General features: G+C 40.5%; 1 protein-coding gene across 9 annotated transcripts in view; it reads left to right on the forward strand.

The window, feature by feature from the left end:
- Positions 1–16,837, forward strand: part of CD44 (CD44 molecule (Indian blood group)) — an 88,688-nt gene that overhangs the window by 43,216 nt on the left and 28,635 nt on the right. For 5 of the 9 annotated variants that reach the window (XM_010831846.1, XM_010831847.1, XM_010831849.1 and 2 more), the window contains exons 4-8: positions 2,527–2,595; positions 4,990–5,238; positions 12,308–12,433; positions 14,599–14,712; positions 15,197–15,313. In XM_010831846.1, the coding sequence (XP_010830148.1) occupies positions 2,527–2,595; positions 4,990–5,238; positions 12,308–12,433; positions 14,599–14,712; positions 15,197–15,313 (675 nt within the window). The remainder of the gene's footprint in view (positions 1–2,526; positions 2,596–4,989; positions 5,239–12,307; positions 12,434–14,598; positions 14,713–15,196; positions 15,314–16,837) is intronic. The other 4 variants (XM_010831851.1, XM_010831853.1, XM_010831854.1 and 1 more) reach the window with 2 other exon arrangements.

The following is a 16,837-nucleotide window of genomic DNA, read 5'->3' on the forward strand; positions in this document are numbered from 1 at the left end:
CCAGTCCCTCCCAGCATCAGAGTCTTTTCTAATGAGTCAACTCTTCTCATGAGGTGGCCAAAGTACTGGAGTTTCAGCTTTAGCATCATTCCTTCCAAAGAAATCCCAGGGCTGGTCTCCTTCAGAATGGACTGGTTGAAGTCATAATCCAAGGCCTGCTTCTGGTTCTGTGTCACATAACAGTTAAATCAGAAACATCTCACGGGTCAGGTCAGTTTCTGGTGGTGTCCCCAAAATAGATCCTATAGATCTACTTTGCAGGATCTCCCAGGTTGGCTGTTTGTCCTGATTTTCAGATGAGAGAATCACTGGGAATTTTTTGAAAACAGTACAAGTCTAAAGAAATGCTATTATTGTCTCCCATGACCTTCAGATTCCTCAAAAGCAGACAGAAATGTTCATCTTTTGCTCCTTGTTTATTCTGTGATCCGTCATATGTGCTGAGTTAATGCTTAAAATGAATAAAAGAACTGATAGGTCTAAAACTTCCTTTCATTAATTCTTAGGCATTGTCATTCAGGTTTGATAAGAATGTTTCTTGACTTGTTTGTATTTGCAGACCATTTGTGGGGGGGAGTTAATATCTTAGATATGTTTACTGGAAGAATGGACTATAAGAAAATTATATTGGTGGGGTTTTTTCCCCCCCCCATTCATTCAACAAAGATTTTAGTGCCTCTCTAGCCCCATCACACATAAATGTTCTGGCCAAGAAAGATAAAGTTATTGCTCATCTTGTGGAGTTTCCGTATTTCTATGGAGGTGGCAGGGGGTAGGGGATAGGAGATGTGCTATGCACAGCCATCAAGTAAAATGAACAAGACAATTTCAGCTAGTGGTGAGCCAGAAGAGGACATGAGAGAGAACAACTCTGCAGTGGTGATGGGTGTTGGGGGTGGTGAGGGGCTAGCTTAGATTGGATTATGAGGAATGACCTTTCCAAGGAGGTGACTTCTCTTTGAAGAATCTCTCTTCTGAGAAATCTTTTAATCAGCCCTTACAAGAATGGCTATTTTTAAAACCTGCTTTTCTCTAGTTGAGTGTATAAAGCTGCCAGGTGTTTCCATTATGATGTCAAAGGATAGGCCAGTAAAGGGCATCATGCCCTTTATATGTGGGAAAAGATGCTCCTAGGAACTGGGGAGCAAGCAAACCCTGCTTTATTAGACTTGTGTGTTTGTCCAAGTCATAAATACCCAGTGATTTATGGCAGGACATTTAAAATACTTGTGATAATAGGTTTCTTTGTAATAGCAGTTTGCCTGCCTGCCTCCCTCTGTCCATCCATCCTTCCTTCCATCCATCCATCCGTTCACCCATCCATCCATTTATCCATCCATCCATCCATCCATCTACCAACCATCCATCCATTTCTTTGTCCTCTTTGCCAAGAAGCAATTCTAGAAAAACTAACCTAAGAAGTCAGTTTTCCATTTCATCAGTTAAAGCGTGCGTACACACACACACACACACACACACACGAGTATAAAAACTGTAATACACAACTGAATCCAGCCTTCCTGTAACAGCGAAGCTAGCTTAAAGCTCTCTGAGTTTTTAGAGCTTAACCAAGGTCCAGTTACGGAATAGAGCATTTGGGCAGGAACGGAACCATTGGTTAAAGCATTCTGCAGGCTTCCTACAGTACTCAAGGGATGGCTGGCAGGGGGAAACTGTCAGAGTTTGCTTTCAAAGGGCTTTAGACAGTGCTTTTCAAAGAGCTGCTCTCATAACATCTATGGGTGATCAGGTAGGCCCAACGTACAGTCAGAAATCATTATTCCCAAAGAAGGGAGGAAGTAGAAGATAAATGGAAGGAAGAAGAAAAGGAAGTCAGAAGTGTCTGTGATGATAATAAGCTAAAACAGAAGCCTCAGAAAATATTCTGGGCACCTGGACCAAAGGTGGACAACCTCAGAAGCTGTACAGTTAGAAGTATTTTATTCAGAGTAGGCACGTAGGGGATTAGTTAAATGCATTAACTAATACATTAATAAGAAGACAAAAGATTGGTTTTTTAAAAAAACATTCCTACCAAGTAAGTTCTATGTGGATTATTATAGTCTTTAGAGTCTCATGCTGTTCATGTTGATAAGTATTTGATTGCATTTGTCAGCTATATTTTTCTGTTGTTTCTGCAGATAACATTTTTTGCAGTGTTTCCCCTGTTAATTTTATAATAACAAATTTAAAAAATAACTTCTAATGTATGCCTCAGTAAAGAAAGACCATGTGTATCTTACTACCATTGTATCAACCAGCCTTCTATAATGCTTGGTATGGAGCATATACATTTGTTAATGAATGGATATGTTGGTGTGGGGACCTTCCAAAGATGTATGAAGTAAAATAAAAGTGAAAAAATGCATCACCAAGGTCAGAGAAGTTCCTAGGTGACTTGGTCAAGTTTAAGAAAATGATCTGGGATAAGTTATAGCAAAAGTCATCCTAGTGAAGAGAAACGAACATCAACTATGCTTCTGTTTTTTAGCGTTCTCATGTCTCTTTTTCTTTTCTACTTCATAGCTCCACCTGGAGAAGACTGTACATCGGTCACGGACCTGCCCAATGCCTTTGAAGGACCAATTACCATAAGTATGTATCTCTTCTAACCTTGGCTGAGTTTTCCCATTCTTGGGGAAAAGATCAGGTGCATTTCTTATGTTTCACATTTGAATGGAATAGCACTCATTTCCCTAAGGCTAACCCAGGGCTACAGTTTACTGTCCCTTTATTGCTGTATGGTTTACCCCAATGCTTTCATTGCTCCTGAAACATCAGTCACCTGAGAGGTGCTTTCACATTCGTTGGCATCTCTGTGGACACAGCACTGTCATTTACCTGATATTTTTCCTTTATTTAACCCATCATTTTCTACTTAAAAAGCATTAATATAACTCCAAATGGAAAGCCAACACTTCTGGTTATAAGTAAAAGGTAACCTTAGACATAAATATAAATGTAAGAAAAATTAAATAATGTTCTTAAATTCTAGCTGTTGAAGGCTCCGAGTCTGAGCCATATTCCCTTTCTCAGAGGCAGGGATTAATACATGTTAGAGGGAGGGACATTCTGGCCTCCCATATTTTCTGTTTGATTCAATTGGAGTATTTAAAAATGATAATAAGAGTGCAAACTTCTTAATATGTGTTTCAACGTTATTTACACTATATCGACCTAAATTCTTCCTGATTATCCTGAGAAGTTGACACTGCAGAAAACACAGTATTTCAGCCAGAACTTTCAAACAGGTTAACTTGTTAACTTGATCTGATTGCCTCTGAGCCTCATGTTTTGAGAAGTATGACAGTGATGAGGAGGCTGGATTTCTGCCTCCTAAAAGCCAGACCCCTTGATGTGCAAGGTGACAGGAGTGCTCGTGGTGACAGGGGGATGAAAATCATTCCTGGCCCACGCAGTTCCAGCTCCCCACAGGCAGGAAGTTGCCCCTGGCCTGTACCTGACAGGAGGAAGAGGGGGCCGGCGACTGTGACGTGCTCTGTCTGCGTCGGGCCTGGTGTGAAATCCAAGTTCTTTACAGTCTGGATGATCTGAGCCTCAGTTTTCTCATTTGAGTAATGAATCAACATATAAGATTTGTCATGAAACTTAAAAAAGATAATCTGATCCATGTCCGGCCCATAGTAGATGCTCAATAAATGCCCCATTTCCTTGGTCCCAACAGATGTTTCTCTCCACATCCAGACCCGTTCAAGTGCGGTCCTACTTCTTGATCAGATCTCCGTCTGTGAGATTATTAGGGTGATGGAGACTTTGGATTTTTTAAAATTTATATTTGATTAATAGTTCCACTTGGACAAGATAGATAAACAGAAGGAATCTTCAGTCCTGCCCATGCCACGTAGTAGAAAATCATTTCAGCTAAATGCACACTTGTGCAGTGAGGGACTCATACTTGAAGGCAACACATTTAGAAGAGAACTATGAATGGAAGCCCTTCTCGCTCTTTCTCCTCATGTCATTCTAGTCATTTTCTTGTTTAAACCAAAGATTTTGACCTTTATATTCACTCCTGTGTCCTCATTTCAAGTTGAATTTCACAGATGGCAGCGCCTCTGTCAATATTTCAGCATGCTGCTTTGTTAGCCAGGACTGGGGGTTCATTGAAACTGGAAACATTTTCCGCTTAGAAAGAAAATCTAATTCTTCATGGATTTGCATACCTCAGAGGTATGGTTCCAGACCACTGCAATGAAGCGAGCATTTCAATAAATTTGGGGGAGTTTCCCAGCACATGTAGATGTTACATTTACATTATACTATAATCCAAGTGTGCAGTAGCATTGTTTTTTTTAAAACAAATGTACGTGCCTTAATTAATATTTTATTGCTAAAAAATGCTCACCATTATCTGACAACGAAGAGTTTCCACAAAACTTCCGTGTGGAAAACACAGTATCTGTGAGGCTCGATAAACTGAAGTACTAATAAAGAAGTTATGTCTTGTATTCCCTGATGAGACTGATTGCCTCTTTGTCTCCTACTTTCTCAAAATAGATGGAATTAATAGCAACGAATATTACATGTACTTGAGAAGGAAGGATAGGGACCAGGCAGCAGAATTATCATTTATTGAGCACCAGCTCTATTTTGAATACTAGGCTAAGTACTTTCCATACAATGTATCATATAGCGCTTATAACAGAAGATAGTCTCATTCCCATTTTACAGATGATGAAACTGAAGCTCAGAGGGTTGCCTACCTTGTCTAGAGCCACACAAAGCTGGGATTCAAACCTGGGGACATCTAAATACACCCTCTCCCCCGCTTTCCCACTTGCAGAGTGTGTGAGTGGCCAGGGAGGGTTCACCATCTTAGTGCATCAGTCACTCTGTCTTCCCCACTAGAGATGTTTTGCTTAATAAAAAAAGAATAGCTCTGAAGTCACTATAAGATAAGCCACCGTCTTTCCTGTAGTCAGAATCCATCAGCTGTCAGGTTCTGACAGTGGCTCCTCTGTCTTCCAGCTATTGTAAACCGTGATGGCACCCGTTATACCAAGAAAGGCGAATACAGAACTAACCCAGAAGACATCAACCCCAGCGTCGTTAGCCCCAGCAGCCCTCCTGACGATGAGATGAGCAGCGGCTCCCCCAGTGAGAGAAGCACTTCAGGAGGCTACAGCATCTTCCACACGCACCTCCCAACTGTGCACCCGTCCCCAGACCAAGACGGCCCCTGGGTCTCCAGCGAGCCAGAGAATACCTCGGATACCAGTAAGGAGAATGAGTCACTGTGCTTTCCAGTAGCAGTTCGTTCCCAGGGATGTCTCTGGTCTATCTGAGGGACGTGAACTCGTGTGGATAGCGTCTGTCTCTAGAAGGTGGTGACATGATCTGGGGAGGTGGCCTCCTGCAGTTCTCGGTGTGCTATATCATTGACTGCTACCGCTTACAGAAAAAAAAATATTTTTTTCCATCTCTAAGAAGTACCGTACAGGAAATTTTTCAGAAGAACATCCCTTGTTGTCTTGTCCCAGAGAAATGGTGACAGTTGAGACCTGATAACACAAGCTAGTTTCATTTTGGCACATTTCCCTTCTTGTTCTTACCCATTTATGGATAAAATTGTTTCCATAAAGTTGGGATCATAAAATATGCATACCATTTCATCTGCTACTTTTTTTTCAGGTTCATTTTATATGTTTAGGTTTTAACTTGATTTATATTCATATTGTTAACTGGGTAATAATTGGTCATACTCTCCACTCATGATTTGCTAAACAATTCCTTTGTTTTTGGCCTAAGGGAGTGTATCTGAAGGAGTTATCTGATCAAATTAAATCTACTTACGGGTTTTATATCCCAGCTGGTTGGGGAAGGCTCGTCATACTTGCTTGGTTATGTGGTAACTCATCTTTGGGACTGCTGGAGTGCAGCTATTCAAGCTCTACATGCAGTTTCTTTGGGGTTTGGCCTCGGCGTTTCACTTTCATTGGAAAGTGTTTACATCTTCCTCTGGTCTTCTCTGCTTCCTTCTTTGCTTTTCCCCCTACGGTTTGTTTTAAAACAGGTTTCCAGATTGGCTGTGTTCCTTCTGTGGAGGATTATTCAAACCCAAACAGGCCTTCTGCCTCCTGAGCAGCTTTCCTAGTATGGTGTGGATCTTTTCTCCTGGCTGCGGCTCTTGGGGGGGTGAAATTCTGGTCTCCAGAGAGTGTGGCAGAAATGTCTTGGTTTGCCAGTGCTCAAGACGGGGCCCTTTTCTACTCTTCAGAAGCCAGGGCGATTTGTCAGAGCGCTGTGAGTTAACGTAAGGTCACTTTCTTGATGGTGTTTTAAATTTCTGTTAGCAGCTTGCCGAGGGAGGGGCACAGATAAAGCTGGGATCCGGTCATTCCCCACAGATTCTTTGAAGCATTTCAAACGGCAGATATTTTCAAATTTCCCGTGATTACCCAGATCTCTGGAGACTGTGTTGCAGTATTGTCTGTAATCCTATGAACAATCCTTCTTTTAAAATTTATTTGTTGTAATTGGAGGATAATTACCTTACAATATTGTGATTTTTTTTGCCATACATTAACATGAATCGGCATAAGTATAACACATGTGCCCTCCATCCTGAATCCCCCTCCTACCTCCCTCCCCACCCTATCCCTCCAGGTTTGGACAACCCTTCTGGAGAGAAGCTTCTGCAAACCAAGCAGGTGGAGCTGCTAGTTACTTGCTCCTTCCTGAGTCCCCTGCCTTTCTAAAGTAACCACTTAGAAGGTGTTCAGGGAATGCAATTTTAGCAAAAGCAACAATTAGTGGTCTCAGCAGGAAGCAGATCAAGGCAGTCTTAAAGTACCATTTCCCTCCAAAGAAGAAAATCAAGACAAAATGTATCTTGTGGGAACCAGATGAAACTAACATTTAAGCTGCTAACAGCCTATAGAAAATAGTATTTCACATGTGCTTCAGGAAGGGCAATGAGGACATTTTATAAACATTCATGGCACATCCTTTAAGGACCATAGCTTTCCTGCCTTAGTCAGCAAACCTATTTTTGAAGTCCTACTATGTATCAAGCGAGTCTAATGCTTGGGACCCAGTGGTAAACACCATTAGAAGGTAATATTGAGGAAAAAGTAAGGATTAGTAACCTCATCTTTCATTCAACCAATATTTGAGGTCTCAGCGACTGAACTGAACTGAGTCAGACATTGATCTTGTTACTGGGGACTCAGAGGTGGACCTCCCTTCATGGAGCCTGTTTCCTATACAGAAATCAAGGGAATGATTTGGTTAAGTATGTTTACTTAACTAAAACATAGTTTAGCATTTGGGTTGAGGGAAGAATTGTGCTTTTCTCTTTCCAGAACACTTAGCTAAGTTTCAATAGTGTAGGAGGAGACTTATATGTCTAGCAGAGTAAGCCCAGAGCCAGCCTGAGGGTCGCGAGAGTGTTGCAGGATCCAGTGTGGCGATGCTGAATAAATCAGCTCACACGAAGAACACTGTCAAGGAAAACAAGCAGGTGGAAACTTGAACGTAGCCTGTTCAAGTGGCAGACTCGAGAACACTGGCACTGATAAGTTCCTGAGCAGACCGTATTTTCGAAGCCGAGTGAGGAGAATCCCCAAGCGTCATAGCTATTGGACTGAGAGTTGGGACTTAGCGAGAGGGAGTGATAACAAAACCTCCCTAATGGATGAGGAGGGCAGAGGTCAAGAGGAAGGCTGGCTGAGCACCAAGAAGTGCATCTTTGGCTTGTGTGGTTGATTCCATCCTTAAGGGTCCTCGGTGGGTGGCAATAGGGAGAGCCAGTGAGAACGACCATCTGGGAAGCGTTTGACTTCCAGCAAGCCTTTTATTATAAATGTTGTTTTTGGAAGCACCTTCCTGGAGGTATGTCGTCAGCCTTTTTGCTGTTGGTGATCTGGAATCGTTTGGAATCCAGAAACTTAAACTAATTCAGGAAGCAGACTCTTGCCTTGGAACACTCTTATCTCCTTGTCTTCTGGGTATAATTACATATACATGTATATTTATTATATGTATAATAACATATAATATAATAATATGTTTATTATTATTTTTGGTCTAGCATGGTCTACTTGTGTGGGGAAGATTGAAAACTCTGCTGGCTAGGCGAGAGCTGTTTACAGTTTCTCCAACTCTCATACACCTCTTTTTCAGAAGACAGAAATAATGCCTATTTCTGTCCTGCTCTTGTATGTTTACTTCCTGTTGGTTTCTGCCGGATGTACTAGAGGGAGAGGGTGGCCAGAATTCTGTACCTTTAATAAAGTTTCTGAGCTAAACATGGGTTGTCTGCAGGTTTTCCAGGAGGATACCCAGGTTTAGCTGGCACATCCGGCGTGAAATTGGCTCCTATCTCTCTAGTCCCTTTTATGCATATGTGTCCTTTGTAGCACAGAACATACTGTGTAAGGAGTTGACACTGAATGTGTATAGAGTTAAAGCTTTTAATCTAGAGCTCATGGGCTTCCAGTAGGCTCAATGATAAGCTGTAAGGTATTCAAGAGCCACCAGAAAAAAATATGCAACACTTTCAAAACATGTATGTATAGGCTCCCTTTTTTGAGGAGAGCAGCCATAACTTATATTAGATTTTCAAAGAAGTATATGACTCAAAATGATTTTTAAAAATCTCAACTGGCTTGGAGGTTTATCCTGATGATTTTTGCCATTCTTCAGGGAAACAGTCTGGACTCAAGTCCAACTTGAGAATCAAGTGGGAGATTTCAAAATTGCAAAATGGCAATTATCCTTCCTCTAATTTGAAAAGAATCCAGAATTTCTCTAACTTGGGAAGTTTTTGTTTCCTTTCTGAAAACGCATTCTGTATGAGAATTAAAAGTGACAGAAAGTGATAAATGGATTCTTGAGAAATCTTTATCTGATTTCAACACTTGGAATATACACCCTTTGCAAAGTTCCTGCTCAAGTGTAAAGCTTGACTTGAGATTAATGAATGTGGGCGGAACTTGGAAATGCTAGTTGTCATTACAAGCTTCCTCAGGTAAAATGACAAAAAGATCCAAAAGTTACAAGCAAGCACCTCTAAAGATACTCCAAAAATAAATGAATGAAAGCAGCTTTATGAAATGCTACATAGAAGGCTTCCAGTTCATGGCTGGGTCACCTCATCAAGTAGATATAAAATCTCTTTTCCCTCACGGCTTATTAAGTTGCTACTTGATTTTGTTCTGACCCTGTATTCAGGGGGCTTCCTTTGAAGAATGAGTAACACTGTATGGATAAGCATACTGAATTTGCATTTCTGATTGTTGTCCTAAGAGATTTGGGGAGCCTGGAAAGATAAAATTAGGCCTCAATCTTCTCTAATCTTCATTCTATAATATATGCATACATTTTATATAGAGAGGACTGAGAGTAAAGTTTTTCTGGAAAGACCTCACTAAATGATCTAATTGATCCGGTTTCTTCAACTTTGTACTCAAACCGCCATGCAGCAGCTCAGGAGCAATGTAATTGGATATGGTCTTCGTTTGGTAATTCACAGCCCAAGACTCAGGATCAAACAACAGCAGCAGTGACAGGTAAACTGTTACGTCTCTTGCGCCTCTGTTGTCTTGAATGCCAAGCCTTTCAGTATTAAAGGAAAGGACCTCATTATTATGTCAAAATTTCCTACTGATGCTCTGTCACCATCCTTAGGGAGAACAAAATCTGGCACCATTTGGTTTAATAGAGAGGCCAATGGATCTGGGGACACGACTGGATTCTGCTCAATGTCCTACTTGTTTTCCTTCTGGCAACATGCACCTAGAATCAGAATTATTTTTCCTTCAGATCTTTGATTAAGAGATTCAATCAGAACACGTCCTCTTAAAAGAAGTCTATTAAAAAATGCATACTCCTGGTTTCCACTGATCTAATTAACACAGCCAATAATAATAACAGGAAAATACTGATTTACAGATGGAAAGTGTAGGCCCCGGACAATTGTTTGGACATCTGCTACCTCAACTGTAAAGTGTAGGAAGTGACCTGTGCTTGATGTAAAAATCTAGGCTTCTAACAAGCTCCCTGGATGTTTGACTATTCATTCTAAGTAGCTATAAAGTGTTTTGACTTAAGAGTTTTTGTGGGAAAAGATTCCAAGTCTGTAACAATGGGATGTTGTTAGCATATCTTCATTTACTAACTTTTGTTGTTAGAGGATATGACCATATTTCAAAATAATTAGAACTTTTTTAATTCAGAAGAAGAGTTATAAAAAAGATCCTTTACAATTGCTTAGCTTATAAGACTAAATAAACTGTATTTTTTATTTTGACAAATATTCCTATAAGGAAAATAGTACTGATATTATGTTATGATTGCATATGATAGTGATTAAGATAACGTTGGAGGGGTGGGGGAGAGATTGAATGCAGAATTTAAATAATGGTATTTTTAAAATGTTTACAAGGTTTATCTTCATCAGACAAACGTTGTGAAGGAAAAGGTCTTGTCCTTGGACCACTTCTGGGCTTTCTTGATAGCTAGAAAAAAGAAGTCTAATTCGCCTTACTATTGTATTTGGGGATTTAATGATGGTTTCAGCCTCTCTGTTTGAACTTTTCTCAGTTTTTGTATCTACTATTTTCTGGCACTAGTGGTGAAGAATTTGCCTGCCATTGCTGGAGACATAAGAGATGTGGGTTCGATCTCTGGGTTGGGAAGATCCCCTGGGGAAGGAAATGTCAACCCAGTCCAGTATTCTCACCTGGGAAATCCCCTGGAGAGAGGAGCTTGGTATGCTACAGTTCATAGGGTCGCAAAGAGCTGGACACTACTGAAGTGACTTAGCACATAGCACTATTTTCTACTATTCTTCTGACACACATCATGGCTACAGAAATGGCAGTCTTTGGAAGTTTCCAATCAAGACTCTGGCTTCTAGTCTTGTTAGTGAGATCATTGGGTCACTTCAGTTTGTCTTTCCTGATTGAGTATTCTATTTTCAAAAACGGAGTCTCAAAATGTTCTGTTCTGCTTTGCAAAATCTAGCATTGATGTACAAGTAACCGTGGGCAACGCTGTTTGGGAATTTGGACTCTAACTGGAGAAAAGTGGAATGGCATCTCTTCCAGGCTTTCACCTCAGCTGCCCCTCTGCCATGTGTCTGATATTGTTGGGGCTATGTCTCTGAGGCTGTGGGCAGATGTATTACACCCTAGATTCTTGGAGGATGATATTGGTTGACCAAGATAGAGGGTAGAAGGTGAATAAGGTCAAGGCTGGAACTCTGAAGAGCTGGATTTTAGAAGCACAGACTGTTACTTGTTCAGTCGCCCAGTTGTGTCTGACTCTTTGCAAGTCCATGGACTGCAGCACACCAGGCCTCCCTGTCCCTCACCATCTCCCAGAGTTTGCCCAAGTTCATGTCCATTGCACTGGTGCTGCCATCCAGCCATCTCATCCTCTGACGCCCTCTTCTCCTTCTGCCTTCAATCTTTCCCAGCATCAGCGTCATATGTGGAGAGGATCAATGTCTTGTTCAGTCAACATTTCTAATCATCTGATCTCGTACACAATTTCTCTGCAAAATGATCTTTCTGATGGTGAGGAATATGATACTTTCTGTAAAAGCTCATTGGTGGATAGTTCTGATTATCACCTTTTTATTTCTATTTATGTATTTATCTATTTAGCTGCACAGAGTCTTCCTTGTTTCTCACAGTTTTTCTCTAGTTGCGGCAAGTGGGGGCTACTTTTGGTTGCGGAGCGAGGGCTTCTCATCAGTTTTCTGGTTGTATGCCAAAATAATGTTGGGAACTGCTGAGTAGCCTTCATTTGCGTTCAGAGTTACAGAAATCAAATGCTAGAGAAGATCAAATCTAATAGCTGGGTGAATAGCAAATTGTGAATACAACTGAGGGATTTTTAGAAATGATTGACATGTGTTTAGATTCCAAGGTATTACTGAAGGTGGCCTAGCACAACAAAAAAGGCACGTGTGAAACTTTTTTATTCTGTTCTTGACAGCCTAGCTTTCATGGCATATGCTTAATAATAAATGCATCTGAAAGCATGGAAAAGTTTATCGGCGTTTTTCTCTTTTACTTCTTTGGCAAGGTTATGTCTATATTTATTCTTTTAACTTCCTTGAAAAGAGTATTCCATTGTAAAGATCATACCCAATTGTCTTTAGATCTATACATTAGCTTGAGACCAGAATATAACAATTTGGAGTATAGAAGTCAAATCTCTCACTTCTTTCTTATAATCTTGGGAATTCGATGTATGTTCTGTGCCTGTTTTTCTTCCTTTGTGAAATGGGTCACTTGGCATTCAGCTCAGCTACTAACGCAAGTCACCACAACAGGTACGGATTCAAGTATCATCTCAGCAGGCTGGGAGCCAACTGAAGAAAATGAAGATGAAAGAGACAGACACCCCAGTTATTCTGGATCAGGCATTGGTGATGATGAAGATTTTATCTCCAGCACCAGTAAGAATAATCAATTCCTATAGAACCATCTGTGCCAGGCTTATCGATTAATCTGAATGAAGCCCGATAGGATCTTTCTTGGGAAATAGTTAATATGAGAAATGAGCATAAGCCTGTGATCACAGGTTAGTTATGCATTGATGAGATTATGAAAGAAGAAACTGATTTTTTTTTTTTAATGGAAGCCAAAATATCTTTGGAGGAGACATGGAGGAACTCTTTTATAAAATTCTCAATGCCTCATGTAAATCCTTCCTGTTTTGTTTATTTATGTGTTAAAGCTGAGCTATAACATGACAGTGCCAATTATTAAAGACAAATAGGGAAGCCATTGCGTCATAGTATCCACGTTTGTGACAGTTATAAAACTCTTTTGAGACTAGAGATGGAAATTGAGCTGAAAGGTCCTTTAAAAAATCAAAAATTGGTCTAATACTCTGCCAGATAACTGACTTTCCTATACTTACCTGTTCATGAGCTAAGATACTGCTGAACGAGATGAGACTGCTGAAACTGACTCCATCACAGCTCTGCCTTTTTTTTTTTTTTTTTTAAAGAAAAGATGTGCCTTTGGGGTGCTAAGTGAGCTCTCTCAGGTCACCAAAGTCCAGTCTGTCCTATTTGAACCTGAGAGCGTCATCCCCAAAAGTATAGCATCCCAGGAGGAAGGGGTCCAAAAGAATAGCTTAGACCTATGCTATTTGAGTATATGACATCAGTACAACAACTACTTGAGGTGAACTATATGCTTTGTATCTAAGCTGTATTCCTTAGCTGGACACCCCTGCAGAGCTTAGAAACTAACAAGGGAGCTCTCTTAGTAACTTCAGAAAGAATACCAAATACCCTCAAAACACTGGAGCTTTACTATTATACTGTCTGTTGTGTTCAGGATATAGCCGTATCTTCTAGGTTAGGCATCGGGAAAGATGTGGTCTTGATACTTGAGAAACTAAACCCTCTTAAATGGCAAGCCAAACAGATCAACCTGAAAATAAATTGTATGCTCAGGCTCCGGGGGGAGCTTCCCTTGATATCATTTCGTGTCTGCGGCATATTTTTCCATCTCAGCTCACTTTCCTTCTTGGCACCTATGCGGTTAATTGAGCTGGATGCCCACTTCCTTCTATTGGGGTATGATAACTGCCAGTTTTTCATACTAATTGAGAACGTGGTTCATGATTTTACCTGATTTTATTAACTTGTGAAATAAAATCCAATAGTATTATCATTCTGAAAAGAGTTTTGTATTATTTGGGTATCAAAATAAAGTTTGAAAAAATTAGGATGGATTTGCAAATAACCTTTCCAAAAGACGTTGGTTCTGATTTTGTCATGATTCTTCTGTCGTGTGTGTCTCTTCTTCCAGCCCTGTCATGTTTGGGGGTGACAATATCAGGGCAGTGGTGGATGTCTGCTGCTTTTTATTTTAGGGGCGCTGCTGCAATGGTGGTTGGCTACCTATGGTTTTTCCTACTGAATGTATGCATCTTGGTTTTCTTTTCATTGGCTATGAATGGCTTGCTCATGAAATGCTCTGTATTTGATGAGAATTTCTGACGTGTTTGATAAATATTCAGAAATACATAGCTCATCACATGGCTGTTCTAGGTAGATATTCTGCCTTTGAATCGTCAGTAGGAAAGCTCTGGCTCCTCAGGGTGTTTCTTTCCCCATCATGCTACTAACGAAGTAAAGTGGTCATCACGGCATAACTTTCAAGCATCTACTCTTCAGCTCGAGCATCTACTGTAAGCACGCCTGTCGGTGTTAGAGATTCCTTGGGTTTTCAAGTGCAGAGGGTTGTTACAGACTGCATGGATGTGCAATGCGTTGATGTCTTTGGTTCTCCTCGGTGGAGGGCTGGTGTTTTCAAAGCTGTCCTTCCTCCTGCTGCAGCTTCTTTGGCTGCTTTCTCCAGGAGATCTCATGTTCTGACCTCCACGTGTTCTCTGACAGAATGCGAAGGACACTGAGATACTTAACAGTATGGCTGAGTCAAGCTGAAGCCACTCTCCACTGTCCCTTCGTTTCTGCTCTACCATCTATACAGCCTGGTATAGATGAATGACTCTGTAGACTACAGAAGGGAGAAATGTACAAAACAAATGGTGAAGGCTCAAGAAATAACATTCTCCTAATTACTTGAATCATCATTGTCACAGTTTCTACCACACCACGGGTTTTTACCCACCCACAAGAGAACCAGAATTGGATCCAAAGGAACCCAGACCATTCGAATCCAGAAGCATCACTTCAGACAACCACAAGGATGACTGGTAATGGGTTATGCATACTTAAAGAATTTTTTTTCCCCCTCAAAGTCTTTGGTGCTGCAAATGTCAATCATCAGGACACAGTGGGGAAATTTAGTTAATATTTCATCACAAATTCTTAATGAACTTTCATGAGCTTGAAACTTGATTGAAACTTGAAACTTGAAGCTTGAACTTCCATTCAGCTTGAGTCATTTGTCAATTATATCATCTGGGCATAAGATATTTTACATTGCTTCATTATAAAACTGAACATGTTAAAATAGTTTGCGGGGCTGCCCTTGACAAAATTCTATGCACTTTGGTTTTCTCTTGGGAGAGATTAGCGATATCATGCAAAAGTATTAAGAGTTGATGCTCAGAGGTACTACTTAGACATTGAACCATTAGATGGCACGTACTTTAATGAAAAAAAAAAAACAACACACAGAACCATCAAAAACCGGTTGATAAAAAGTCACAATGTATATAACCATCATCACGACAGATGTGGACAGAAGTAGTACCAGTGCTTACGGAGAAAGCTGGACCCAGGAACCACACTCCTCTCGCAGTCACCGTGGGTATCATGATGAAGAGGAGACCCCGCATTCTACAAGCACAAGTAAGAAGGATGGCAGTCAGCAGTTCTGGTTTAGTTGAGTAGTGAAGTCACTCCAGAGAGTAGGGAAAAGACATGGGCTACATCTTCTATCTCCACACAGTAATTTCTTTTATCCCCAGAGCATAAAAAGCTGCCAAATCTGCACATGGTTTCTTAGAAATGGGAATTAAAAATACTAACTTGTCAAGTTGCCCAAAAGGCCAAAATGTTTAAAAATATCTAAGATACGGTTTTTTGTGTTAAAGATTCCCAGAGGCTCCATTTGGGGAGTTTGTGTGTTTTTACGGAAATGTCTGAAGGAGAGTGTGTTCTTTCGGTGCTTAGCAGTGGCATGTAAAAGAAAGGGTGACAGGTGCAAGGATCTTGGGAACTCTTTGCTTTCTTTGAGAAATCCAGCTTCTTTTTCATGTTCTGTTTCTCACCCCATTGTAGAAACACCTCCCTTGTCCTCTTGGGAGGAAAGACAGTCACTTAGATGGACTATATTTGAATTCCTTGACTGTTCTTTTTCTGTTTTTAAGCTCAGGGTAATTTGGGGGAAGGCTTTGATGCTGTTTTTACTTATATGCAAACATCTCAGGTTTCCTAAAGCAATTTCAAGTCTTTCTACTGGCCTATGAGGATAGGACAAAAAAGAAGTAAGTATATTCTCTTCTTTTTTTGTCTCTCTCTCAGAGATGCCTATATTTGGTATAAAAGAAGCTTTAATTTAGGATAACAGCTCGTAGCATTATAGAAATTATAGTTCAACCATGGTTCTTATAGCCTTAAACACTCCAAAAGCAAAAAATGTAAGAAACAATCACTAAAAGTCAAAGGAGTTTGGGAATCCATGGTTTGAAGATGTCTTCAGACAAAAAAGAAACTTTCAGACATCAGCTAGGACTGAATAGATTAGGACTGAACATCCTGAGCATTGTGACCTTGCCTGGTGGCTTGGACAGTAAAGAATCTACCCACAATGCGGGAGACCTGGGTTTGATTCCTGAGTTGGAAAGATTCCCTGAAGAAGGAAATGGCAACCCACTCCAGTACTCCGATATTGTTGCCTGGAGAATCCCCATGGACAGAGGAGCCTGGCGGGCTTCGGTCCAGGGGGTCGCAAAGAGCTGGAAGCTACTAAGCACAGCACAGAGCATTGTACTGAATACACCCAACAGGCCTGCGTCTCATTATTGACCACAATAGATTTGATATACACATGAGGATTATGGGCTGAGTTAACAAAAAGTCTAATGAAATAAGAAACAGACATAAGAGAAATAAATAAGAAACAGAAATTTCTTCAGAATGGGATTCTGTACCAGTCCCTTTGGGTCCTAATAGTTTATCTTAGAAATTATTAAGACAGTTTGTACCTAAAAGTTTGTATTATTTAAGTGTACTATTTAAGAGGCTGGGAATTAATGAGCCTATTGTCAAAAAGTAGTGGGGGAGGGGGATGAATACTGGAGGGTAGCTGAAAAACAGGACATAACAAAACTTAACACAGAGTGGCAGCTGCTTCAGCAATTCTTTTATGAG

Source organism: Bison bison, unplaced genomic scaffold (assembly GCF_000754665.1).
Source record: "Bison bison bison isolate TAMUID 2011002044 unplaced genomic scaffold, Bison_UMD1.0 scf7180017864531, whole genome shotgun sequence".
Taxonomy (NCBI): domain Eukaryota; kingdom Metazoa; phylum Chordata; class Mammalia; order Artiodactyla; family Bovidae; genus Bison; species Bison bison.